General features: G+C 40.7%; 1 protein-coding gene across 3 annotated transcripts in view; it reads left to right on the top strand.

Moving 5' to 3' along the window:
- Window positions 1-27890, top strand: part of MYOM1 (myomesin 1) — a 111758-nt gene that overhangs the window by 22856 nt on the left and 61012 nt on the right. For all 3 annotated transcript variants that reach the window (XM_019490496.2, XM_006269518.4, XM_014606704.3), the window contains exons 4-12: window positions 5270-5480; window positions 6281-6438; window positions 10895-10987; window positions 12261-12349; window positions 12488-12550; window positions 17020-17184; window positions 17795-17956; window positions 23811-23952; window positions 26111-26310. In XM_019490496.2, the coding sequence (XP_019346041.2) occupies window positions 5270-5480; window positions 6281-6438; window positions 10895-10987; window positions 12261-12349; window positions 12488-12550; window positions 17020-17184; window positions 17795-17956; window positions 23811-23952; window positions 26111-26310 (1283 nt within the window). The remainder of the gene's footprint in view (window positions 1-5269; window positions 5481-6280; window positions 6439-10894; window positions 10988-12260; window positions 12350-12487; window positions 12551-17019; window positions 17185-17794; window positions 17957-23810; window positions 23953-26110; window positions 26311-27890) is intronic.

Raw genomic sequence — 27890 nt, 5'->3', positions numbered from 1 at the left:
AATTTGGAAACACTATTGTATCTACACTCATGCCTTTGTGCAGAATTCTTTTGTGTGTGGTTTTCTTCTGATTAGTGAAATATTTCATTTACTTTAGCTTTTTTAATAGTTTGCTTTTGGGCATCTCTGAACCAGAAGGTTTTTTTTCTTACTATATTCCCTCCACCTATTTCAGAATGCAGGTGCTGTTTTACTTATATCCTTCTAGGCCATGGACTACTTGCTCTCTAATCTGGCCAATAAATTGAGACATATCCACCCTACATTTCAAAATGTTGTTCTGGATGTAGATAAATTTTAAAATTTCATATACTACTTGCAATACAACACTTGCAAAACTAGTTATGTCTGTGATTCAGTAGGAATGATTTAGAAGTATTATAATGGCAATTCCCCATCAGCTCTCAAAGACCAGCATGTGTGTTTTCTGCTGTGGCTAGCTGTGGAATTTAGATTTATTCCTCAGTGAGGAGAAAAGTAGCTACAACACACAAATGATAGCCACTTCTCCTATATTGTAGTCCTAACCTTGCTACTGGTTTGTTGATTCTGTATTACAACCAATCTGTGCTTCACTTTACAGGCAGTCCTCAGACTTACGACACAATTGGTTCCTGAAAACCATGTCTTAAGTCGAAACGTAACTCGGAAACAATCTTCCCATAGGAAACAATGTTATAAATGGGGGATTGGTTCCTGAACCAAGGCCTAATACGCTATTTTCACCAAAAATAACCCAGAATTTTGTACTCAATCAATTATAGATGAGTAATATAGCTACATTAATATATTTATATTGTAAATAGCAATCATATTGATATAGAAGGACTTCTTTGAAGGGCTCTTGGCTGGACTTTTTGAAGGGTTCTTGGCTGGAGTCTTCTCAGGAGTCTTGGCTGCAGGTTTTTCTGGAGCCTTGTCTGCTTTCTTAAAGAAAGTGTCGAAGAAAGTTTGGACAGATGTTCTCCAGGGAGGTGGGTGACGCAGCAAACTTGTTCACTTGCGTGGCTTGGCATCAGATCAAGTGTTGTAAATTCAAAACTGACGCCAGAAAGTTGAAACAGGGTGTCAATTTATAAATGTTGTAAATGCAAAACGTTTTTAACTCGAAACGTTGTAAATCAAGGACTGCCTGTACTCACCTAGTATATTCTTTTACTATATATACCTCTTAACTAAAATTCTATACTAAAATAACATATGTAGTATAATAGTATAGTATATCTGTAATATATATGTATATAGTATAATGATGTCTAATTCAGAAAGATGTTAGGGGGCTTACTTTATTTGTCTGTACAATATTTTGAGATCCTGAGATAAAGAATACTATGCATTTCCTAAATACTATTGTTATTATTATTATGCCAGTTACTACTATTTATTGACTCTAGTTCCTTCACATGGCAACTCAAAATATTGCATATATTTGTGCTACTGAGTTGGCTCAGATTGGGTTTCTGAATTAGTTGAGGAGTTTTAAAAGGCCAGTGATGATCATTAGAGTGCCCAAGTGGGCATGTTTCCATATGTGCTTTTTTTTCTCTTTGTTGGCATCATATTCATGCCTGTGTGCCAGGATTATGGAAGTGACATGTTAAGCCAATGCCAAGTATTTATTTTTGTTTGAACGATAATAGCTCAGATGCATTCAACCATTTGCATGTAATATATCATACTTAAATTCTCCTGTGAAATCAATGTGCCATTTCCCCAGGGGAGATAACGTGTATGTGTATAGTTATTTTAAAAGGTCATCATTCTGTCCAAGGTCAGCATTCTGTCCATTCTACAGGGCTATTAAATTTGCTGCAGTATTGTTTCTGTAGCTCACCAGCATTTCCACTCTAAGTCCTACTTGCAGGGGCTCAGGTTTGTGATATAAATATTCTCTCACTCGGAATAGAAGTGTTAGCTCTTAACTGCTTTACATAGGTGCGTGAACACACGTATACATAGGGATGCACATACACAAGGAAATAGACATTGACCTCTATAAAACTGTAGAGGGTACAAATCAGTGAAATGGAGGAGAAAATGAAGGAAAGCCTGCCACTATTTTAGTTTATAAAGCACAGAGGCTCAATCTAACTTAATGTATTCCAAATTTAATTGAAACTGAAGCTGGTTCATAGGCATGAACTATCTAAGATGAAAGTTTATGAATACTAGTCAATCCATAGACATTCTCATCTTCCTGAAGAAGTTTTTAAAAATCTGTCATTTGGGGCAATCTCTATATACATAAAACTTTCCATTGCAATCTCTGAGAATTGTGTCTACATAAAGATGGAGGAATTGTGCTTTAAATTTAAAAGAGATGTTACTTATGGTGTGAACCATTGTTGCAGAGAACACTGAGTCCTGGCCTTTGGCCTTGAAAAAGAAGTTAATTACTTTCTCCTTACTTTTAACATTCTTATTATTTAGCAATAATAGATCTGCAAATTTGTGGCCCAGTTCTGCAAGGGTCTGAGTCCCTATTCAGAGCTGAAGGTGCACATGATCTCATAGGTGTTCAGCACTTTGCTCAAATCCAAATGGAATCTTACTCATTTGTAATCAAAAAGAAAAAAAAATCAGTTTACCTTTAAAAGAAAATGTTATTGATTTATTTGAAGTGACTTCAGATAACTGCATTTATATTTGTTGAATTAGAATAGAGTATTCAAAGCAGTTATTAGACATTTCCCTCATGGTTTATTTAGCTACATCTGGAAATTTTGGATGTCTCCAGGTGAAGAAGACCATTCTCCTGATATTTCCTGGGGAACATCCAGGATTTCCCAAAGAGTGGGGTGGAGAGAGGGCAGGAGCAGCAACCTGTACTGTATGGTACTGTGGTACTGTTCCCTCTGCTCCTGGCCTCCTCTTCCCCCACCAGTGTAGACAGACTGCACTGCAGGAGCCTCTGGGAATTGTATGAGTCCCTAAAGGAAGTGAAAATCCCCCCCACCCCTTTACCCTTCCCCTTCCTGCTTAGAGGCACACTCTCTCCCCTCCCTTTCCCCCACCTCCCAACTTTCATGCCTGCTGCTGCTGTTTTCTGTTGTTCGGGGGGGGGGAGCTCCAGAGCTAGCCAGGCTACCCAGGTACTGGGATCAGCTGGGTAGAGGACAGTGGCAACAAAAGCACTAGAAGAGTAGTTCCTTTACCCTGCATGGTCCCTTGGGAGAAGATGTGAGGAAGGGGAAACCCCACACTCCCCAGTTGAGCCCAGCCCCTGCCCAGCAGACAGGAATGGCTCTGGTACTTCCCTTCTACCCCTGGGGGAGTGGGAAAAGCAGCAGCAGCAGATTGGGGGGGTGGGAATGGGAGGAGAATAAGGGATGCCTTTGAGCAGGAAGGAGGAGAGAGGATTTTCACCTGCTTTAGGCATTTGAAAAAGCCCCTGAGGGCTCCTTTGGTGCAGTCTAATCCAAAAAAAGGGGTGGGGGGGTGCAGTCACACCACTTCACCCCCCCCATCCACCCCTAGATACTTCCTACAAAGTCCTTTCCAGTAAAGTCACTTGAAATACAGTTTAAGTCAGACTTTGACTATATGAGAAAGCTAGAAAACAGTCCAAACTCTCATGTAAGTTTTTTTTCAGTGTTTTGAGAATTTGTTATGCTTGGTTAGTAGAACTAGTTATTGCAATACTGAATTTTACCGCCTCTCTTTACTGATACTGGCACGACAGTAAACACAGAACCTTGGGATTTCATTATGATTTTAGAGAGAGTCCCAAATAAAACCCGAGATCCAGTCTTTGATCTTTCAGAAGTGCTATCAAATATACAACATTAATAAATTAAAAAATTAAGATAAACTTTTAAAATACTTTTCAGCTGTGGCTGCCGGTAAATTGGAAATCACAAGAGGGGGAGGCAGAAAACTGTAGCTACAAACATAAAGTAGCATCCGGTCGTTAACTGCATGAGTATATGTTATGAGAGTGGCAGTACTTGTGAACAACTTGCCATTTTTACCTGAAATAAATACCTCAGAATCATCAGAAAGGCATCTAGCAAGCTTTTAAGTAAAACCACTTTATGCTGTGAAACTTAATATTGTGCATACACAACTGCAGTAGCTGAATCTACCAGAATGATAGTGAGGCATCTCTGTGTATCAAGGAACTGCTGCTTGCTAAATTGTAACTGTTTCTAAGTTCCAACAGTTCTAACTAAAAAGGTAGAAACAGTTGTAGTGCATGGATCTGAAGGCAGAATTTGACCCACGAGGCATGTCTACACATGCGATTAATGAGAAGCAATAAACTCCAGTGCAGCTTGTGTGCTCCAGTTTACACATGTCCCTGGGACTGCAGCACATTCAGCTGGTAAGGGGTCCTGGGGGCCAGCCTAGGACTGCTCTGCCCTGGCTCAGTGTGCTGTGGAGGGGCTGGCTGGGGCACAAGGGTGCTATAGTGTGGGACTAGCTGGCAGGCTGCCCCCACACAGAAGCACTCTCATGCCCCAGCCATCCCTGTCTCTGCCTACATGTGTTTTACCACATGCAACTATGCCACCATAGGATAGTACTTGTGTTAGGCAGTACTATCTTACAGCAAAGTGAATTCATTTACTGCAGCCTAATAGCACTGCACATGCAGATGGTGGCAATTCACTGCAGAGCTAATTAGCTCCATAGTAGACATTTCATGTAGGTGTGCCCACTGATACTAATAAAATTGTGTTCACTGCCTCCTACATCTGTAAAATGCTTGTGGCTGACTCAGGGAAGAGATAGTAGTATTCAAAAACCCTGTTTGAACAACAAATAACATTAAAGAATAAAATGTTGCTTTGCTTGGACAGAACTTTTTGTAGTATATAAATTAGGAGAGTTATAATTCAGCTGCAATCTGCCCCACTTTTGTATTGCTACTGTAAGTGCTAGAGGTGTAAGGAAGTCATTGAATGAAGTATTATTTTGTTTTGCACTAATCTTTATTAAAAATGGAAAAGTGAAAGCATAGCAGGAGAGTTACTAAATTAAAAACCTGTGTGACACATGTGATAGATAAATGCATTGAAAATGGTAATGGATTTAAACAGCAAAATATACTCAGTCATTCACCTGTACACAGCTGTGAATATTTTGTTTTTAGGATATGGAACTGTTTCAGGGGTGATGATCCTTAAAGTAGAAAGGCTTCATGAGCAGCCTATTGGCTGTTATTTATTAATTGTTATTTATTCATTGTAGTGGGCCAAGCTAATAGCAGAAGTTGTAAATGAAATGTTTTTTGCCACAGTGATTATGCTTTTTTCAATCTCTTCAGTGATGTGTATGCCAGTGGAATTACAGATACAGAAGAGGAAAGGATCAAGGAAAGTGCTGCATACATTGCCAGAAGGAACCTTTTTGCTACAGGAGAAGGAGTTAGTGTGAGCAGCAGAGTGGCTGCTTCATCTGCAGAAGAGCAGCATGAGAAGAAATCAAGGAAAGTAGCAATACGAGAGTCAGCTGAACGTTTGGCCCTAAGGAAAACGGTAATAAAACACAAAAGAACCCATAGATTGTAAACAGTTTGCACTTGGGATTTTCTTCTTTATTCTGTGTGGTATAGTTCCCTAGCACCTGATCCACGGCCAGGATCCACACCATGATTGCAATGCAGTAATCAAAGTAACAATCAACTGGAAGTGTTTTCAAAAGCTTGTATTTTGGCTTTTAGCCAGAACCATGTTTTGGGTACATGGGAGAGGACAGTGCCTCAGTGGAAGTACTGGAAGCTCCTGAGTTGCTTTTGGGAAAAGGGGTTATTTTTACATTCTTCCTTTAAACGGTGCAGCGTACTCCCTCTTACATAACTATGGAGGTCTGCTTGTGATGAAAGAGAAAGACTGTGTAAAAGGGCTGTGTAAAATCTGCTTCCTGCAGACAGTGGAAATTAAGAAAGGGAATTGTTAAAGGCATCCGAAATTTGGTCCAGAATTACTGGCAGCTTTGATATTTAGTACACAACTGGTTGGAAAAAACATACTGTAAGGGCAGTTATCAGTTGTTCACTTCCAAACTGGAAGGCCTGTCAAGTGAGATCCCACAGAGATTTGTACTGGGCCTGGTTCTAGTCAATATTTTCATGAATGACTTGAATGACAGAATAGATAGTATACACACAACATTTGTGGATGACACCAAGCTGGGAGAGGTTGCAAGTATTCTGCAGGCAGAACTAGAATTCTAATTCTAGAAAAATATCCCAAAACATTTCTGGGGTATGAATCAGTAATTTTATGTTGGGTTTATAGTTTAATGCTGGATTTTATGATGAAATATTCTCTTCCAGATAGAAGAGACTCAGGAATTTCACCGAAAGTTGAATGAAGATAAACTTTTACATGCTCCTGAGTTTGTTATCAAGCCTCGGTCCCATACTGTCTGGGAAAAACAGAACGTTAAATTACATTGCACTGTGACTGGCTGGCCAGAACCCCGTGTTACATGGTAGGCTTGCATCTCTATCTATGATGTTGTTGTTAATTTTATATATCTGTTCTGAATTTGTAAATGCTTTGGAAAACTATGTGGGAGACACTCAGGAAAGGTCAATGGAGATATCCAATCAGTGCACTGTGATGATAAAGAAAGATAGTTATGAGATAGAGGAGTGAATATTATGCTGTCTTATTCAACCCTCCTTATTCACACTGAATAGCTGCTTATACCATAAGTGGTTCCATTAAGATCATTACTTCTATAGTTTTGGTTGTGATGAGAAAGCTCATAATGAACATACTCTGAGGGCAAGTCTACACATTTATTAATGCACCAGAATTATCGTGTATTAAGTTTAGTATCCATAATTGATGCAACTACACATTAGCGCAGATGAATGCTTTTTTGTGACACAATGCACAATAGACTAAGTCTGCTGCACATTGGGATGCTTTTTGTGTGACATGCTAATGTGCACTAGAATTAGCCTAATGCGCATTTAGTGTCTCATGTAGACGTGCCCTGAGACTCCCAAGAGTCTCTAATAAAATAGAAGAACAGAAGGACGTAGTTAGCTGTATTTGTATGATGTTAGACAGAAGACATGCTAAGGTGGCGGACATGCATAATATTTCTAAAAGTAAAATTAAAAAATGTAAAAAGCAGAGACCATACTTTGTAGACCACTCTCCCAGCGCTCTTTACTTTATTGTTTTAAATACTTTTCAAGCCCCTTTATCATTATGGCCTCAGATAATCTTTAATGATTCTGGAGCATTTATAACTGCTGTGGTGAAAGAGAAGCTGCTTAAATACTAATCAGTTATAGTAGCCTGACTCCATGAAAACGAAGTCTCAAGATTCACACGCACTCATGGAAGGCCCATCATAATTATTTAAAACCAGATGCTGGAGATAGGTTTAATGCCTCATCCAAAGGCCATTGAATTCTCTTGGAAGCTTTCCATTTACTAGAATGGCCCTTGGAGAAGACCTTAATATAAAAGGACTCAAATATACTACTGAAGATTGTGTGGGAAAGAAGTGACAGTTGAATTAGACCCTTGGGCTAGTGTCTTCCTTGACTGCTGTTTTATTCTTGTTTAACTGGTGCTGAACTGTAGAGCCTTTCTGTCTCATCACTTGTCAAGCTGATCCTTTTTTGCCCGGTTTCCATTCCATAAAAATATAATTAGTTGTTTAAACAATAGAGAAAGACATAACAATGTTTTTTTCAGGCTTGAAATGGAATATCATACATATGTACTTTTATTATCTGTGATACTTTGAGACTGTGCATATGTATCATCATAAATGTTAGCAAATAAATGCTGACAGAAAATCACCATTTATTCACCATTAAATGTTAATTATATCAATAAACTGTATAATGGGAACTACCTGTGAAGGCATTTGAAAAAGTCGTTTAGCAGCATGGAAAGTATTATATATAGTTCCAAGTTTGTAGCCTGAATTACTTCACATCCAGCATGAACTCTATATTAGATATTAGCTTGCCACTCACTGTTAATGGAAAGAATGAACCAGCATGCAATCCTTGCAGCGGGTGCTTTGCTGTAGGATACAGAGCAACAGTGAACTGCATTTACCAGCTCTCATTCAGTGTTTGTTAATCAGATGTCATTCACATATTCCCTTGCATGCCAGGAGTGATAAGTAAAAAAAAATCCTAGGAGTTTTCACTGTAGGAATCTTTTACTGTGTGATACAGTTTTACTGGCTCCAGTGGAAAGAAGATATGGAAACCTAGGACATTTGAGACCTGCAACAGAAAGTGAAAACTATTAATACAGAATGATAGCAAGAGGGTTAGGATCCAACATTAGCTAATGACTTGGCTCTTCTGGAATTTGACTTTCCAAAAGTAACAAGTAGTCCTTCTAAAATGTAAGATGAATATAAAATTGCCAAAATCTAATCTATTATTCTTTTCACAAACCTGATAATGACAAGAAAAGAAGTATCCTAAACACTAATGTTATTCATTTAGAGCTCAGTCATACAATGGTCACTTGTGAAGCCCAGTTCCTACTGAACTCAGTGGGTGCTCAGCACTGGGGTGGAGCTCCCTATTGCAGGTTACAGGAACAAAAAGTTAGTTTGGGAGGTCAGAAGTAAAATGCACACTGTTATATCCCCTGTCATGCCCCCTGAAGAAAATAATTGGTCAGATATAAATAATATATACTTCTGGCAATACTTTAAAAGATTTATGGCATAATTTCCACTTGTTAGAAATCTGTATGACACAGAACGAGTCCATGTGCACATAAAAACATTCAGGGGCATCCAGTCACTGATTTTTTTATTCTTGTGCTTTTGATATTTGATGAGAAGTTTTTCTCACAGTGTTTCTCAAGGTGATCACAGCATTTTATATATATCTATATACCTATATTGAGGTGTAGATGTAGATGTAGATGTAGATGTAGATGTAGATGTAGATGTATCTTGACCCCAAATCCTCATCTAGAAACATAAGTAGTGTATTTCCACTTTGTGGGCGTGGGTTACTATCCGGGAAGCCAGTGCACATGGTCAGTACCTCATCCACTAACATGAGTTCTGTACAGATGCTTTGCACATTCCCAGGCAATACAATTTGGAAACAGTATAGGAAGGTCAGGCGGTGAAAGGTAGATCCACCTCTATATAGAGCCACTAACCATTGTTTCTTGTAGGGCAAGATAATAAAAGAACAGGGTGTGTATACTGGCTGTCAAGCCACTCCAGTGCTATTCACAATCTGAGGAAGGGGATTCCTTCATCCGATTCCCACAGAAGCTTTTGTATCAATCCTATCTTGTTAGACTTTGCACTGAGATGGGGTTTGAATTGGAAGTCAGTGGGACATAGGTTCCTAACTCACTTTGGCACTTTTGAAAATCCCAACCTTAAACATCTGCCCACAGATTTGCAGATGTGGGTACTGTTCTTTTTTCCCAATAGTAAGAAGCATGAAAAAGCAATTTTAATATAAGGGTTTGACAGCAGGTGGAGCTTTACTTTGAACTACATTTTAAAAATGCTCAGTAATACTCATGGTATAAATCCAGCTGCATGTTTCTTAGTTGTTTTGTAGAACAGCATATACCATTGGCAGATTAGTTCTTATTCCCTTCCATGGTCAAAAATCAGGAAATAAATTATGACATTTCTAAAAATAAAACCAAGCAAATAAATCCCTTTTGATGAATGTTTATTATAAATCACAAAATGATTGAACCTCTTAAAAGTAAGAATTATTGCAATTTTCATACGTATTAATCTAAAAATCCAATACTTTTATACATATATATTAAATAGTACAGGAAAACCTTGGAATCATAGAAAAGTAAGACGAGAAGGCACCACAGGAGGCCATCTTGTCCATCTCCTTGCTCAAGGTGAATGATCCCTGATTTAATTGTCCCAGTCAAGTGTTTGTCTAACCAGCTCTTGAAACTTTCCAAGAATAGAGATTCCACAACCTCTCTGAATAGCTTGTTCCAATACTTGACCATCCTTATAGAGGTTAATTTCATCCTAATATCCAACCTAAATTTCCTTTATATTGTCTTTATAGAGCTTTTCAGACTATCCTGAAATTAAAGAGTACAGTTTTGCTCCAACTTTATTAGAAGGCCATCTTAACTAGATAACCAGGTTTGGTTGGTCTCCCAAGTGATCACTACTACTAAGTGTCTATTAATTTATCTAATATCGCTGTGTTTTATCCATAAGTAATACCTTTCTAATTAATAAACTTATCCTGTACTATTAGTTGCTTTTCTTGGGAGTGAAGACAGCTCACACAGGGCCTAAAATTATCACTGCCTGGGTAAATTTGAATGGTGAAGTCCTGCTGTCTGATTAATTTCCTCCTTCCTTCATCTTCAGTCACTGAAGGTATATCTATACCAGAAAACTTTTGTACTGTAGACAGTTTGTATCAGGTAATAAATCCCCTTGTTTGTATAGCTTATGCCAGATCCTGAATTAAGATTAGCTATACCAGTAAGAGGACTTTTTGGCAGTATAACTGCCTCTACAGTAGGGTTTATTCCATCATAGATTATGCCTGCACAAATGTAAGTGTAGGATAGGCCTTAGACTGAAAATGTAGAGTTTTGCTAATCTACAGAAGTCTGAAAGAGTTCCCTTGTGGCTCTTCCACTCCTAAATAATGCAGTCACCTGAAGTTCATGGTAATATGCATGTATTTGTCCATAATTTATTCACTTTTTGATTATAGGATAAAATTCATTTGAACCATAAAGTGAGAATTTGGGCCTCAAAAGGAAAGTGTGCAATGAATTTAAAGGAAGTTAGACTACATCTTATCCAGGAGCATCATAGAGAAGCTACAGCTGATATGGTTAAACCTCTAACATCAAGTACTTGCCCTTTTAAAGTAGATGATTTGTACTTCAGTTTACCACATGCTGTTTTTGTTGTTTCATAGGTACAAAAACAATGTGCCCATCAACGTACATACTAACCCGGGCAAGTATGTCATTGAAAGTCGATATGGGCTACACTCACTGGAGATTAGCACGTAAGGGAATACTGGTTAACATAAGAGATAATTTAAGCAAAAATGTTAACTGTTGATTTTGAAGTGCATTATTTATTGTAGATGCTATCACATTGGTATAGATGAACTATCGCTAGTAAATATTTAAGCCGTTCTGGTTTTCATCTGTAATTTTCCTAAGTGAGTTACAATTATATTATAGTGCTGTTTACAGCTGAGTCACAAATACTTGGGGCACTTTAGATAACTTCTGCTGCCTCCACCTTCTCAGGTTCAAACATTTTAAGTTCCTCAGTATAAATTTGGTAACAAAAACTGTACAGGCTTTATGTGTGAGAGATACATATTGGTATATCTAGCAAGTATTTTTAAATATGGTGAAAATCCTGATTGTTAGCCCTTCCAAAAATAGAGAAAGTCTTGAGCTTCCCCCCAGTACACACACAAAGAGAAAAGTTTTAGCAGCCTTCAGCCACAATAGGGAGCTGTTTTAAAGTAGCTTGTATCTAAGAAAAATTAAAACAGGGAGGAGTCTATTTATAATATTGAACTTGCTGGGTGAAACTCCAGAAAGCTTTCCTTTGGCTGCTGGATTTTATTGGATTCATAATTTTTGCTCTCTGAGACCTGTGAGTTATAGCAGGTTTTGAATTTTAATTCACTGGAGTCAAGGCCCAAACAGACAGGGAGTATTGTAGCTATTGTAATATGATGCATGATTGCCCAGGAGGCATAGGATCTGGAGTGCTATTGAAGGGTTGGAAAAAAGGAAGGGTGAATAAGGAATGTAATACGGCCAGTCTAGTTACTGGTCAGAATGAAGGAAGAAGGTAGGGAAGTCTTGCATTTGAATTTATGCGTTATGAGAATTCAGTTCAGATCACTGGAAGATGGGCAAAGTTTCAAGCCAATTCTCATTTTCAGACCAGTTCACCCCTTCTACTTACCAAGTGATATAGGCCTGTAATACTTAAAAATCTCATTAGGCCAAGTTCTGTACTTTAGACCCATGGCCTATTTAGGAACCACTGAAAAGAAAGGAAGTCTCAGTCCTTAATCATGTATAATTTATGTTGGCTTCAATTGGGGATTTTACTTGAATAAGGACTGTAGGTTAGACCCACAATTAAACTCAATTACAGTAAACAGCTTCTCAGTTAACACAGAGTAGTCTTATGCTAAATAGTCACGGGGAGGATGGGGCTTTTGTCTTTAGAAAATAGTATATTTATCGCAAATAATCTAGAAATGTTAAAGTGTTGTGTGGCCTGCCTAAATATTTGCATCATTTCAGATGTGAATTTGAAGACACTGCTCAGTATCGTGCTTCTGCTATGAATGTTAAAGGAGAACTTTCAGCATATGCATCCATCGTGGTAAAGAGTAGGTTTGCAGGGAATGTTTTCCCACAATTTCTCTCTAAAATGAATTTTAATTTGATTTACTTGGCTCAATGAGCTGATTATTTCTCAGTCATCATAACTAGGTTCCCTCTCTCTTTTTTATTCCCATTTTTGCTAGGATATAAGGGAGAAATTGATGACACCTTTTTTCATGCTGGAATTGTCACCATGCCTCTCAGCTGTAAGTTCAAAGATGTGTTTGCCTAATCTATCCTTTAAAAATTATGGCTCACTGACAACTACCAACAAAATATTTGGTAACATTTTATATAAACCAAATGGTTGTGATTTTTCAGAGAAGCTGGAAACTATCAGTTCAGCTAAAATCATTTAGATCTGCAAGAACTCAACATCTCTAAAAATCAGAATGTGTACTCTGATGTTATAGTTTGGTGTTTATTGCTATTCTTTTTATTTAACAAACATCTACTGTACACATCTGATAGAATAGTGGGATATACTGTGTCATAGTCATAAAGAAGTCGGATTGTAAGGGACTTCCAGAGGTCATCTGTTCTAACCCCCTGCCTGAGGCAGGATCATTCCTATCCCAACTATTCCATACAAACCATAATCTAAAGGTACAGACAGGCATGACAATATTTGTCTGATTTGGCCACAAAAAGTGGTCTATAGCTGTGACCAAACACAAGTACACGACTGCAGACAGCTTAAAAAATGGCTGATCAGGTAAAAATCTGAGCCCTCATTGCATGACAGGTCAAATGAAGATGTTTCAAAATGGAGCATCTTCTGTAACTTCTATCTGCACTGCCTTTCAGCCTTGAGCTGTTTTCAGAATAGGAGGGGGAAAAGGGACCAAAGGGAATTTGGTCTAGGGGTTTTTCAGCCCCTGCAGGGAGGTGGGGCGGGTGTATTGAAGCTCCAGCTTACCCACCCCACTCTCCCGTGCTGGCTGGGGAACCCCTAGAATGAGCTCCCTCTGCTTCCTTTCCCCTGTCCCGTTCTGCAACCTTTGCAGCCTGGCAGGGAGGAGGGACCATTGCTAGGGGAAACGAGCTATAGGTTCACAGCCAGCAGCTACATTCCCCTCCCCTCTGGAACCAACAGTCAACTTCTGTTTGTTCCAGGGGATTGTTGCAACTTTGAACAGTTCCTGCAAAGCGTTCTCAATTACAGCGGGGAGCTGCACTTCTCTCTGCACCCTAAAACTCTACATAAGACTACCATTAGCCCTGACACTACATAGACCTAATACCCTAACCTGCCACAGGTGAAGCAGGGGAACTATGGCAGCCAGTATCTTGCTTCTGTAAAATATACTGTGATATGTATATTGCATTTAGATCTGGAGGAAAAAGCTTCATCCTTTGAAACATATAAGGCTATATTGGATACAAACAACATCACAGAATGTTTAGAAGAGGACAAATTTGCTCTAGCTTCAGGTGCATGGGCTAGACTAGATGAACTAATATTTATTGCCTACTTTATTCTCTATGGTTCCTTGATATCAGGAGGACCAATAGTGGACATCAAGAGCAGCCTCCTGCTTCACTGTACATGGCTAAATAGTATGAATGTAGCATATAACTGCAGTTTTTGCACTTAACGCCATTTTCAGATTCTATATCACCATGTGAATTGCCCTGGACACCTGCTACATCCCTACCAGAAATAAAGTGGAGTAGGAGGGCCATCATGTATGTTTGCCCATTATCCAGATGCCATTCCAGCCTTCTTCCTTGAAGGTGGCCCACTTTACCTTGCATTTAATAGTTGTGGGATTAAATAGATGGAGAACAGTAGGGAAGTTTCTGCCTCATTGAAAGCAAGGGCCCATTTTACAGAGCCAAACACCAGCCTCCTTGCCCCACACATTTCCCTTTTGTATGATTAAATTTAATCTCACAAAATGCAAGACAGTGACTAACAACAAGAATTCTGGCCTACTGATGTGTTTTCTTAAATACAACATGCCCTCAAATCTGATACTCACCTTGCAAGGGTGGTTCCAAAGAGGGTATAGTGACATGGACACCCCTCTTTTGGAGTAAGGGGCTTTTTTTTTTAAGTCCCTGAAGGAAGTAATGATTACCCCACCTCCTTTCCCCTCTGTGCCATGTCCCCTCCCCTCCCCTCCAATTTCCTCCTCCTGCCTGCTGCTGCTGCTGTCCCCACAGGCCGTGTTCAGTTGGAGGCAGGAAAGGCTCCAGAGTCACTCCAGCTTGCTCCAACTGTGCTCTGAGGTGAGCTGGGCTCAGCCAGGGACAGTGGTAATGATGGGTGAGTTCCCCCTTCTTGCTCAGTCCCTCTGTGGGTTCCCTGCCAGTCCAGAAGCAAGCGTGGGAGAAATAAAACCACCTGCTGCCACTGCCCTGCTGTCCTAGACAGTTCCAGCTCCCTGAGCAGCCTGGTGGAATGGGACAGGAGAGATTCTTGAGTCTCCTCTCCCCATTCCCTTGTCCCCAAGGCAGTGGGTGACAGCAGAAGCAGTGGCAATGGTGAGTGGGAAAGGGGAGAGTGGAGAGGAGGGAACATATTGCTGAGCGGAGAGGGGAGGGGAGGAGGAACTGAGATGGGGAAGGGAAGATTCTTACCTGACTGATGGACTTTAAGAAGTCCTCCACTGCTGGTCCTGCTTCAGAGGATGCCTGGTATGGGGGAAGGAAACTTGGAGCAGGGGATGTAGCTACCCCAGCAGCACCAGTGGTGGCTCCCACACCCCCTTTATAAAAACCTGAATCCACCCAAGTCATCTTGTTTTTGAAGGACAAAATGAAGAAAAAAGATTTGTCTAGAGTTATGGCTGCATAGAGCAAAGGCAGAGCCTAATCTTCAGCTCTCCCTCCTTCTCTTTCTCCTTCTGCATAACTAAGGCAGAATCCCTAGCAGCTCCTGAAGACTGGTTTCTCAGGGTAGAACTATAATTTGGAAAAGAACTAAAATGTCTGAGCTAAAGAAGCTATGAAACAGTCCATGAGCAGCAAATTAGGGTGCTTTCAACCTCCAGCAGAAAAAAAAAATCAGTTTTCCTACTTAATATATGTACCCCAGTTTTGGGGAGGCTGAGTTTGGGAGGAAAGGTGAGTATTATATGCTTGTTCATATATATGTGTATACACACACACACTAACGAATTGCCCATCAAGCATGACGGATACATTTCAAATAACAAAAACAAACAGATAAATTTTACTTTTATATATATTTAAAACATTAAATATTTATAAAACTTAAATAAAATAGGCTGAACATTTGAAGATACCAATTCCTTCCTGAACTTGCTCTCATCCAGTGGGCTGGAGGCAGACCTGCCCATGCTGCCACCTGGCTGCTGTCTGAACACCTCTTTGCTGGGCAAGGGCAGGAGAGCTCCACGCCTTGCAACAGCCGCCCATGCCTTGGGGCTTCCTCTGCGCCATCCCCCAGTGCCTCCTTTCCTGCTCGGGGCTCCAGACAGGGCCACCACTGCTCACCCACAGCCTCACACCTCTGCCCAGCTCCCACTTTTCCTCAGCTGGCCTCTCCCTCTGCCCTTCCTGCTGTGCCAGGCTCCCAGTGCCCTCCCAGGAGGAGCTCAGTAAAAAGAGCCTTGGCCTCTGACTTTTTCCCAAATTATGGAAGTTGGGATTATCTTGACATGGTCACTAAACAAATGGTAAGGTTTAGTCCCACTGGAAATAGGACAAGTCTTATAGCCCTCCCATCAGGGGCTAACAGTGCCTATAGGTTCCTCCTGGTCACCCGAGTCCTCGTTAACATCCTTTGGGGAGAAACGAGGCTGGGCTGGTGCTAGTGTCTCACCAGCTCTGTGGTGGTGCTGAGGACCAAGTCTCTATCTGTTGGCCTGGCTGCCTTAGGTTCAAATCCCTGTGGTCCTAACCTCAGGCAGTTCTGATGGAGCCAATTGACTTCATGGTTCATTATAATCTACCTGAGTCCTGTTCTTCACTCCACAGGTATTAACAACATTCTCTCTTTTTTAAGTCTTGATGTTCCACTAATCAAGCTTTTCTTTCTTTGGCAATTTTGCTGTCTGTTAGATACCCCTGATCTTTCTTTTTCTATTCCACAGAGTGTTTTCAGCTCTTTTCAAAATCCTAGATCCATCCATGAAGTCCAGTCTTCAACAACAGCTATAATTTAATCTTTTGGCTGAGCAGTAAGTTCATCTGTGAAAAGGTTAAAGCTGTCACTTTTGCTTGAACAGGAAAGGGAGAGTAACTGAGATGAAGATTTAGCTCTGTCTCCTCTATTCTACAACAACTCCAGGGGGTGAGGGGTGGAAATCTTCATTCTGCCTTCCCGTAAACAAGGTGCACGTATTATTTGGGGACATGTAGTACATGAGAAAACAGAGACTTAAAAATACCCATAGAAATTGTTGTTGCCACCATGATGAGAAGATGGAACAGCTTTCCAATAGCAGTAGTAGGAGAAGAAATCTAACCAACATCAAGATCAATCTACTTAAACTGATTTAAAAGATTGTGGCATGATTGCCTGTGCCAGCAGGAAACTGGACTTGATGACCACAGAAGTCCCTTTCAAATCTGTTGCCTGTGTTTTGATATTTGTTTTCATCTATAGCCCAACCATCACCTAATGTATTGTGAGCTTTTGGCTTGGTTTTGTCTTTTACCTTTACAAAAGGATAGGAACAGTAAATATTGTTTCTTTATGCAGTTGGCATTACCCCACATGGCTATGCTTCAAGGTTTGAAATCCATTTTGTTGACAAATTTGAGGTAACCTTTGGGAGAGAAGGAGAGACGATGAGTCTGGGTTGCACGGTTATCATTCATCCTGAGATTAAACGCTTCCAGCCAGAGATCCAGTGGTACAGGAATGGTGAGAACGCTTTCTAAGATGGACTGTAAATTTGTCTGACTGAAAGATTTATTCACTTTAATATCATGTGAAGGTATGATAGGAATAACTATAAAGCTATATTGTATCAGATTGATCTAATGAAAATGGGGGGATAGATTTTTTGCAATTATTTTTCAAATAAAATATTTCCATTTTTAAAAATTCAATACTTTTCACACATTTGACGCTTATAAAACTTCAGTTTACTACATAAATGGTCAGTAAACAAGTGGGAAATTCTGTGAAAATATTTTGAAGTCTTTAAAAAAAATTAAATCAGAAACATTTTAATTGGCTCTACTTTTTTCATATAGCATTCTCCATACAGTCTATTTGACTTTTCTTGTTTATTGATCCACTGAAACCTCTCTTTAGTGACCATAAAAGGGATTTATAAAAGTCATCCCCTTCATGCTGCTGAACCACTAAATTCACTTTAAAACTGATGCAAGATCAGAGTTAGGGGGACATTGTGATTGTTTCTTAACAAGAAATTGTCTATTAAAGATGGTCTGTACTATGAGTTTCACTGTATTTAGGGATAGATTTAATTTTGCTGCCTTTCTTTATGAAACAATCTAACTTCTAGGAGTTCTTATTACACCCTCCAAATGGGTCAATATGCATTGGAGTGGGGAACGAGCTACGATAACCCTTACACACGCAAACAAGGAAGATGAAGGTCTTTATACTCTACGTGTCGTGATGGGAGACTACTATGAACAGTACAGCAGTTATGTCTTTGTTCGAGGTAAGACAGGTGATGCTACCCTATGAATTACACAAGCAGCAAGTAAATGTGGTTACAGAGTTGTTTAAGATGGGTAGAATGACATGACATTGAAGAAATACCCATTTATGGTATGATAATTTCCCATTATTGTCACTTAGAAAATGTGATAGGATACCTTTGGTCTGGTGACACTGCCATATGGAAGAGGTTATTTGGACCATACCAGCATAATCATGATTCAGATGAGAAAGTCACTGAATTGGTGCAGTTTTACAATCTTTTCTTGATACATCTTTGAACAGTGTTGCACACTAATCATAAAGAAGAAAAACTCACTTAAATGGTTAATGAGCTCTTGGGGCAATTTATTTGCTAATTTCAGATCACAGTTTTTGACTAAGATTTTTTGCAAGAATTCTGAGGTGTTCTAACACACAAGACAATATGATCCAATAGAATAGATATCAAATAGGGAAGGTCAGTCAGTCTCTAGACTAGAATATATTTAAAATTCACAACCCACTAAGAATCACTTTTTGTGTCTCAGTTTTATATTTTTGCATAATGAAAAGTTCTGTTAGAAAGAATATTCCTTTAAGAAAGTTCTGAACTATCAGATTTCACTGGTCCATGCACTGATTCTATACCTGTCTCAGCTGCCAAAGGCAGCTGTAGTGTGCGATGCTAATGCTAAATACTTTGGAAATTGGGTTTTTTTTCACATGACCAGAGTCATTTTTTAAACTTTGCCAAATTCAGCAGAACCCAGAGAGACACAGATAACAGACTGCTTGGAAAACCTATCAAGAGCAGAGATATTCACACTTTGTAGAAAGAAACCATTGAAATGTACAGCTGTGACAAGAAAACACTGTGAAAAAATTATAAATAAATGATCATTCTTGCTACTGTTACACCTTTTGCATTAAATACAGAATTGAGTTCTTAATCATTAATAACTACTGAAGTCCTCCTGACACTTTTCAAAGTGGTATGGAAGTTATCCATGCTGTCTTTGCCAAATCCTAATTAAGATAATTGCTTACGTAATTACTTACTTGCTTATTTAATTATTATTAAATTCTTGCTTACTTAGATTTTCCGTACAATTTCAGTTAAATATTTTCTTCACTTCCTATCCTAGCCAATTGCTTTATATAGGTGGTCAACTGCCATATTTAATCCCAACTGGTTGCCCTTCAGTGGCGTGTATAGACATTCTGATACCTAGCCCTAAGCCTGTGAGTGCAGAGCAATGCTTAGGATCAGATCTAGGTTAGGAACACATTTGACAGAGTTTGGAAAGTGCTTTGGCACTTACTGTTTCCATACAGTGGTCACTGCTATCAAGTAAGCATTTGTAAGCAAACAATACTTCCCCTCAATCGGGCGCTGGTCAGACCGCAGTTGGAATACTGCGTGCAATTTTGGGCGCCACACTTCAAGAGGGATGTGGATAACCTGGAGAGGGTCCAGAGAAGGGCCACTCATATGGTTAAGGGCTTGCAGACCAAGCCCTATGAGGAGAGACTGGGGCACCTGGACCTCTTCAGCCTCCGCAAGAGAAGGTTGAGAGGCGACCTTGTGGCTGCCTATAAGTTCATCATGGGGGCACAGAAGGGAATTGGTGAGGCTTTACTCACCAAGGCGCCCCTGGGGGTTACAAGAAATAATGGCCATAAGCTAGAAGAGAGCAGATTTAGATTGGACATTAGGAAGAACTTCTTCACAGTTCGAGTGGCCAAAGTCTAGAATGGGCTCCCAGGGGAGGTGGTGCTCTCCCCTACCCTGGGGGTCTTCAAGAGGAGGTTAGATAAGCATCTAGCTGGGGTCATCTAAACCCAGCACTCTTTCCTGCCTACGCAGGGGGTCGGACTCGATGATCTATTGAGGTCCCTTCTGACCCTAACATCTATGAATCTATGAATAGGGGGGAAATATGGTATTGCTTACATCAGTGGGAATTTATCACAGTTATTTCCTAATATAAGTATTGAAGAGAATCTGTGGTACCTCAGATCCTACCATGTGATAAATATTAACAATGAAAGCCTTTCAAACAGTCTCTATGGCATACACTTTAAAAAATTGAATTATTAATAATACTAATAATGTTTATAATGTTGCTATATTAAATGAATAATTTATTCTATAAAATATGAGTTATGTAATATAACACTGATACTGTGGGGGGTGGGGGGTGAGGAACATACAGAGTCCAGACTCAAGTAGCTTTGGCATAGTCCTTGAATGTTCAAATAATATTTTAATATCCACAAGGGGTTATGGTATAATTGGGTCTTTTCCAAAGGTTCCAAAGTATTTATTTTGGAGCTAGAAAGAATAAGAGTTGGAAAAATATTGTAAAATGGGCCATTATAATAAATAATAGAAAATGTGGTAATATTCTGGAAGACCAAGCATATTTAAAATTCATGTTTATAGATAACATGTAAAAATGCTTAATTAACTAAAGCACTATTTTCCTTCAAGTCTGCAGATCCTTTTTGTTTAACTCCACCCCCTACCTCTGTTCTCTTAAGTAGCTCACAACAGGATTGAGAAAATGCCAGGAGTAATTGCATAAACTGATGTTGATCTGGTCAGAAACAATGGCTTTTCTGTGAAAACTTTTCACACAGACTTCTTGGAAAGGTTACAGAATGTTTATTTTTTCCCACAAGTATGTTAAGATACTTACAGCTATACAAACAGGTCCTGTCCCAAGAATGAGGATCTGGTTGCATAAACAATTTCAGGCCCCTGTATCTAGTTCTACACTTTGGCTTTGAAAGTTTTAGATAAGGTTGGCCTAAAAACAGATACTAAATCAAGGCTTCTCTGATACCTAGGGCCTCAGACTTGTAATAAACATATGAAAGGAAGAACATACTTATCCTTCTACAGTTTCCTTTCCAAAATGAGTATATCTGTGTAGCGTAGTATAGTAATAGGCAAACCTCAAAGGGTATGGGTAAGCACTCTAGCGTGTCTGAATTCCTCATGCTTAAATCTTCTCCCTGATACTGTGGTTTTATGCTGTTGCTATGAGTTTCCGCAATGTATTTACTCCTGATTCTCATCAATATGGCTAAGTACAGATAGTCAAAAAGCCTGAGGCTGAACTGATTCAGTCTTTACAGGTTAGTCTAAACTACAAAGATTAAACTGAGAAGCAAGTGAACAGACATTCACTTTTGATTCAGGAAATGCAGCCACAAGCCTGCAGTGGCTAAGGCCAGAAGCCAGGGGCACTAGAGCATGTCTCCCAGCCTGCCAGCCACTGCCAAAGGGAAGGGACTGAAGCTCCAAAGCTTTTCCCCCCTCCCTGCTTGAGCAGAGAGGGAGTAGCCAGGCCCCAGCCTGGGGTTAGCACACTGGAGCATGGGGGTTTAAAGCCCCTTCCTGGCCCACACAGGATCCCAGCCCAGGTCTGCTTGGGTGGGCAGGCAGTGCCTGCCAGGCTTCTGCCCCTGCCCTACTTGGGGAAGGGAAGGCAGTCCCTGCTAGGCTGAGGAGGGGGTGGTTGGGGAAAAAGGTCGTGGCATTGAATTCATAAAAGCTTAAACAAGAGTAGTCCTTTCTCTGAAGCAAGCATGTATTGAACACAGCAATTTGCAACCTCAAACACACAGCAAAAAACAACCAAAAATCTTCACCTAAGCTAAGATACAGCCCAGTAAAACACAGTGAGAGCACACATAGCTTAGTCTAATTTAAAATGGAACATACTAAACCAAAAAGACAAGAGAAAGCCATGCATAAGTCTCATGTAATCCTGAGGACAGAGTATCTCCTTACAGCCAGGCATTCAGAAAGTCCTTCTTGGGGAATCAGCAGGTGGTCATAGGTGTTGAAGTGAGGATCCCACAGGCATCGTCTCTACTTGAGTTTTTACAGGCACACTTGCATCCCCGTCTCCCCTTTGGTTGCCTTGACACTACTATGCTTGTCACCTATAGCACCTTTGGCAGGACCCTCATGCATTAATTGTCTTTTGTCTCTGCTTAGGTCTCCCACTTTTTACAGGTTCTGCTTTACAATGTAAATGTAGTTCTCTGCTTTCTTTGGTCACACCACCCCTACCAGTCCGGGACCATCTGTTCCCTTAACTCTGCCTCTAGCATATATATGTGAGGATCATGCAAGGTCTTTGCCAACACCTCCCACCTCTCAGTCTGGTCCTACAGGGCTTGGCCTTGTGCTCACAGGTGGCAGGGGGCCAGTCCCTCCAGCCCCAGCTCCCCAGCCTCTTCCCCCTCCCCAATGGGAGCCAAGGGGAAATATACCCCCTCCCCCTCCCCTTATCAACTACTTGCCTCAGTCTCTGCCAGAGGTGGGAGGGGGCGGAATCTGCTCATCTTCTGCCAGCCTCCTGCCAAACAGACCTCAGCTGGCGTGTCATGCTGGTGAGAGAGGGAGTTTAAATCCCCCTCCCTCCCCTGTGCCTGAGCCTGCCTGCCCTCACCTCCTGCCTCCTCCACTCCAGCGGGGAAAAGTCTGGCAGGGGCTGCCCCCTCTCTCCCCCCACAAGCAAACCTGGCTGCAGTCCCTAGCTGGGTTTCCCACCTCCACCCCCTTGTCAGCCAGCTCTCACTGCTCCAGCTAGGGAGCAGAGGGGCAGGGCCAACCTTGCTCTCTGGAGCAGACAACACAGCTCAGACCAGGGCTGCAAAGCATTCTGGGATGCTGGGGGGCTGTGATTTAACTTGAAATAGGAAGGGGTCTGGCACAGAAGTTTCATAAACTGATTTGACCTAAATCAGTTAAGTCTGATACTACATTCAACCAGGTTTATCTTAAACTAGTTTCAGCCATTTTGAAACTGGTTTATATGCACTGAACTTCTGTTCTGTTACAGGTTTAAACCAGTTTCTGATCACAAACCAGTTTATGTGTAACTTATGTCCCTAACCTTCAAGACCAGAATCAAACCCCTTCTTCAGACTGAAGGAACTGCTGGAAATATGAAAATCGGATTCTGACAGTTTCAAACTGCAACAACTGTTTTTCTCTCAAACCAAACTAAGATCAAGTAGTGCAAAAGTGTGTGAAAATATCATGCTCACTTGATTCACTCTTTTCAATTAAAATATACTCAGAATTTTTTTAATAAAAAAAATGGCTTGGGATTTGATTTATAAAAATAGTCACTGCTTGTATTATCAATTCTAGTTCATCTGCCTTAGAAGAGAAATACTAGTGTTTCCTTAAAAAAAAAAAAAAAAAAGGTTTTGTTCTATTCCTTAGTTTGATATTCTAGAAAATTATCATTTCATAAAGATGAATATTTCAGGGAGTGCCTGGTAAAAACCTGGTCACCTTTTGTGGGGGAAATTAATCTTAACTGGACTATAGTGATGGTCAGTGTTCTAGCAATATCTCATCAACTTGTAATTTAATAAATTACCTATCTATCTGTCTGTGTCAGAGAGATCACAAAAATGGAAAGCATGCCCTTGAAAATTACAACACTGTATATCCAAGGACTAGATAACATTGCCAGAACACCTCTGCTTGAAGAATCGAGTTTTACATTTTACTTAAAATAAGTCATCAGAATGTCATTTAATCAGCCAAGAGATTTTAGTTTAAGTATGCATGACAGCATCCTAATCAAGATGCATGATTCTGGTTTGTTTCAAAGTGTCTGTATCAATTATTGTAATATGCCTCAGCATATTGAATGTTATTAAGTTGTTGCAAAAGGGAAAGAAATGTAGAATTTTTAGGGGGATGTTGGACCCAATCACGGTCCCACTGAAGTTAGTGCAAAAACTTCCTACCAAATAGGAACAGCATTTGGACTTTAGAGAGTAACCTTGAAATAACTGTCATGCATATTCAAAACATTATATCTCCATTTTCATAGATACAGATGCTGAAATTGCAGGAGCTCCTGGTTCACCCCTGGATGTTCAATGCTTAGATGCTAACAAAGATTATGTCATCATCTCCTGGAAACAACCAGCTGTTGATGGAGGAAGCCACATCCTTGGATATTTCATTGATAAGTCAGTATTTATCTCATGCTTTATCTGTAATTCTATTACTGATTGTTGTTCAAAAACAGAGAACATAGAGGAATAAAATGTAGTGATCAGATACAAGGGATGGTATTACCATTACTTCCTAGGCCTGTGTGAAGCAGCTAGTATTCGCTTCAGATTTGGCCAATTTGGGGGACAGTGATTCGATTTGGTGATTTAAATCACTGTCCTGAATCGATTCAGCCATATCTGAACAGCCATATCCAAATCGAACAGGCCTTATCCCCTGCCCACTCTCCCAGTCCCATCAATGGCTGCCACACTTGGCCCCAGTGTCCCAGCCCTTTAAAAGAAAAAAAAGGCCCTCACTCACTGGCTCCTACACATGTGCAGTGAGCCTGCTCTAATGCACTATAATTACAGTGCATCTGAGCAGACTTGCTAAATTAAATCTGCTGGAGTGTGGTAATTCCTATGTTCCAACAGACTCCAGCATCATGTGTAACAGCATCCCCACACTGAAAAATGGTGGCAGGGCCACTTTAACTAAAGCTTGTTAGATGAACTTTAGTTAAAGCAGCCCCGCTGCTATTGCAGTGCAGTGACAATGATAGACGTAATGCTCCGGACACTTTAATTAGAGCAGCTCTCGCAGCTACTCTAATTACAGAGCACATATGTAAATGCCATAAGGGCCTGACTTTCAAAGGTATGAGACACAGAAAAATTCAGCTGTGTGCTAGGGGATTGTTGAAAAGTTTCTTTGTACCTGCCTAAATGCCCTGAGTGACTTCCTGAAGAAAGGTTGTGGGAGTTAAACCCACATGTCCTGAGTCCCAGCCCTGTGCCTGATCTACCAGGTCTTCCTAACTGAATCCTTTGGGTGCTACTCTGACGGTGCATCTACAAATTCATTCATGTGCCTTTGCTACTGTGCATTATGTTTAGTATCAATAATATGGGGTACTAGATAAAGGCACAGTAGCTGTGCTAATGTGCAGTAGCAAAGGTGAACTTTTTTCCAACACATAATATGCAGAAGACATTCTACTGTGCATTAGCACCATGGCAGCAGAAGGCCAAGGTAAACAGGGCTCAGCCCCCCAAGCATGGGGCAGTGGGTAGGACCTCAAGGCAGCCCAGCCACAGGCTCTGGGTGGCTGCAGTGGGGGGGGGGATGGGCATGAACGCAGCCAGGATTGCAGCCCAGCATGTGGATCACTGACTGCCCAGCACAGCAGGGAAGTATCAATTTATTCTGTGAAGTGGAAAGGACTGGTGGGGGTGCAGATTGAGGCCCCCAAGGTGAGGGGGGCCCCCACAATGGCCTGTTCCCTACCCCTTTCCCCCGCCCCTTCCCCCCACAGACTTACTTGCTGGGTGGAGGGGGTGGGCAGAGCACACATATGCTCCACCTTCCCAAATAATTTCTTCTCCCTCTGCCTATGATTAGCACGTTAGCACGGTTTTTGTTGTAACGCACTAATGCACGGTAGACAGTCCACTGCTCATTAAGGTGTCCCATGTAGACATGCCCTGTTACAAGCAAAAACATCAGAAATGACAGCTTTTCTATGGACTAAATCAGAGTTGTTAAAGTTATGTCCTTAGGGCCAGGCCATCTGGCCCACAGGACTGCCCACTGGTTCAAAATTGGTAGGCTGATGCTTATCCCACCTGTGAAATAGAATTTGGCTCTTAAACTATGTTTTTTGCCCAGTAAAACTCACTATATTTGTTGGATGTACAGCAGAGGTGAAAATTCTCAGTAATGGGCACAAAAGTTGAGGTATGCACCCCCTGTAAGCACTAAGGGTGACTGGGGTTTGATTTTCCTTAGTTTATGCTGAAGCTGAAATGCTCATTGATCATCTTGAGCCACACATCAAAGGCTATAAGCATTGAAGTGAGGTCTCTAAAAGGAATAGCCTTAAATCCCTTTCCTTCTGTACTTCATGAAAGAAGCAGTGTAGCTGCAGGGAATTTATTGCCAGCATTCACACAAGGTACTTGAGCTTTGACATCTTTGTGCAGATGTTCTTATGTTGGCAATACATGAGTGCTGAGCAAATTGGTACAAGCAAGCCAATGTATATGAACAACTATTTAGAGTAATAAGAGGTTGTGTTCAGAGTTTTCTTCCTCTGTCCATTTTCAGTATCACATTTATTTGTTCTTTCAGATGTGAGGTTGGTACCACCAACTGGACCCAATGCAATGACACTCCAGTGAAGTTTGCTCGTTTCCCCGTCACGGGTTTGATAGAAGGTCGCTCATACATATTCCGAGTCCGAGCTGTGAATAATGCTGGAATAAGCATACCATCCCGAGTTTCTGATCCGGTGGCAGCTCTGGATCCTGCTGACAGAGCCAGACTTAGAAGTGAGATGTTTTGATATATTCCCTAAGGGGCTAAAAAAATTATCAGTCATGGAATCATGATGTGTAAGCCTTCAAAGTTTCCACAAGAGGGAGCAATGCAAAAACATATCTTCTTCCTTTGGCAATTTGGATTTCCAACAAGTTCATCTACTCTTTCTTGTAAAATTTATTCTAAAAAAAAGAAAGCCCTCTATCCAAAGCTTTCCTCTAGGTAACTGGAGTGCAGGAAAACAAGAAAAGGAGCAGGGAAGTATGTTCCCTGGATAGAAAACTCCTACATCAGCAGTTTGATTCTTGTCTTTTTTTTCTTTGGAATAGCTGGCATTGCAGCCAACTTCATTCTAAAGTGCTTGAGAATGGCATAAGAAGGCCCAGCTGATTGAACACGCTGTAGAGGGACAGGATCAGGTGCCTAAGTTGGCATTTTTCAAGCTGGTTATATAAGACATTCCAAAAAAGCTACCTAAAATCATATCAGTTGTGACTAATGGCAAGGCAGTGGGGTAGTTTCTGTTAGCAACTGTGAACCTTGTGTTGCAAGGTTCACAGTTGAGAGCAACCAAGAAGAGAAAAAGAAAAACAGCAGCTTCTAGAAACTTGCCAACTCCTTTAATGAGTGATCTGTTAAATTGTATAGTATGGAAAATACAGTTCAAATGGAAAAATATGCTGGCCAAATTGTTCTGTAATATGACCTCAATGACTTCAAAGATACTTCAGCAAGGAATAGTTTAGCCCAGTGGACATTCAGTTTTGGTCACGTTGTAAGCTTAGTTTGGATTCATTGTAGAAAATGGAGTTAATTCTGATTTTAACCAGTATAAATGGGATAAAAATATGACCCAAATTCCCTTGGGAGACAAAGTTTGAAAAGTGCCTTCATGGCTCCTACGTGACTTAGGAGGTTAAAACCCATTTTCAGTAGTAACTTGACTCTCAGTGGGCGCATCTACACAAGACGTGTACTGTGAGTTGACTAATTAGCTCAGCAGTAAACATGACATGCCTACACGTGTGCCCCTATTAAGCTGAAGTAAACTAATAAACTCCACAGTTTTTTACTCTGCAGCATTGCACATGTAGATGCTAACCCAGCTGGCAGGGGCACAAGGGTGTTTCAGTGTGGGGGCTGCCTGCTGCCTAGCCCCACACTGAAGCACCCTTGTGGCCCAGCCAGCCCCTCCACAATACAATGAGCTCAGAGGAGCAGTCCCAGTCTGGCATGACTTCCAGGGCTCTCTGCCACCCAGGGCTGCGTTGACCTGACTCAACATGCTGCAGTCCCAGGCATGCATTCAAATGGTGTGTCCGGAAGCAATATACACTGGAGCAATAAGCTCCAGAGTTTATGACTTTGCATTAATTGCATGTGTAGATATGCCTCATGAGACTTAGGCACCTAAGTATCGACATATCTTTTGAACCAGGACAATAAGCTTGTAACTCCTTTTTGCTTCTGAAAATGTTACCGCCAGCTTCCTTCAGACAGTTTCTCTAGGGTCATATGATCTCTTTGTGTCTCATTTTCCTCATCTGTTAAATGAGGAGAAGAGTACTTACTGACCTTTCTAAAAATTCAT

This window comes from Alligator mississippiensis, chromosome 3, assembly GCF_030867095.1.
Source record: "Alligator mississippiensis isolate rAllMis1 chromosome 3, rAllMis1, whole genome shotgun sequence".
Lineage (NCBI taxonomy): Eukaryota > Metazoa > Chordata > Crocodylia > Alligatoridae > Alligator > Alligator mississippiensis.
The sequence above is the reverse complement of the archived record's forward strand: the minus strand, read 5'-3'. Positions and strand labels throughout refer to the sequence as shown.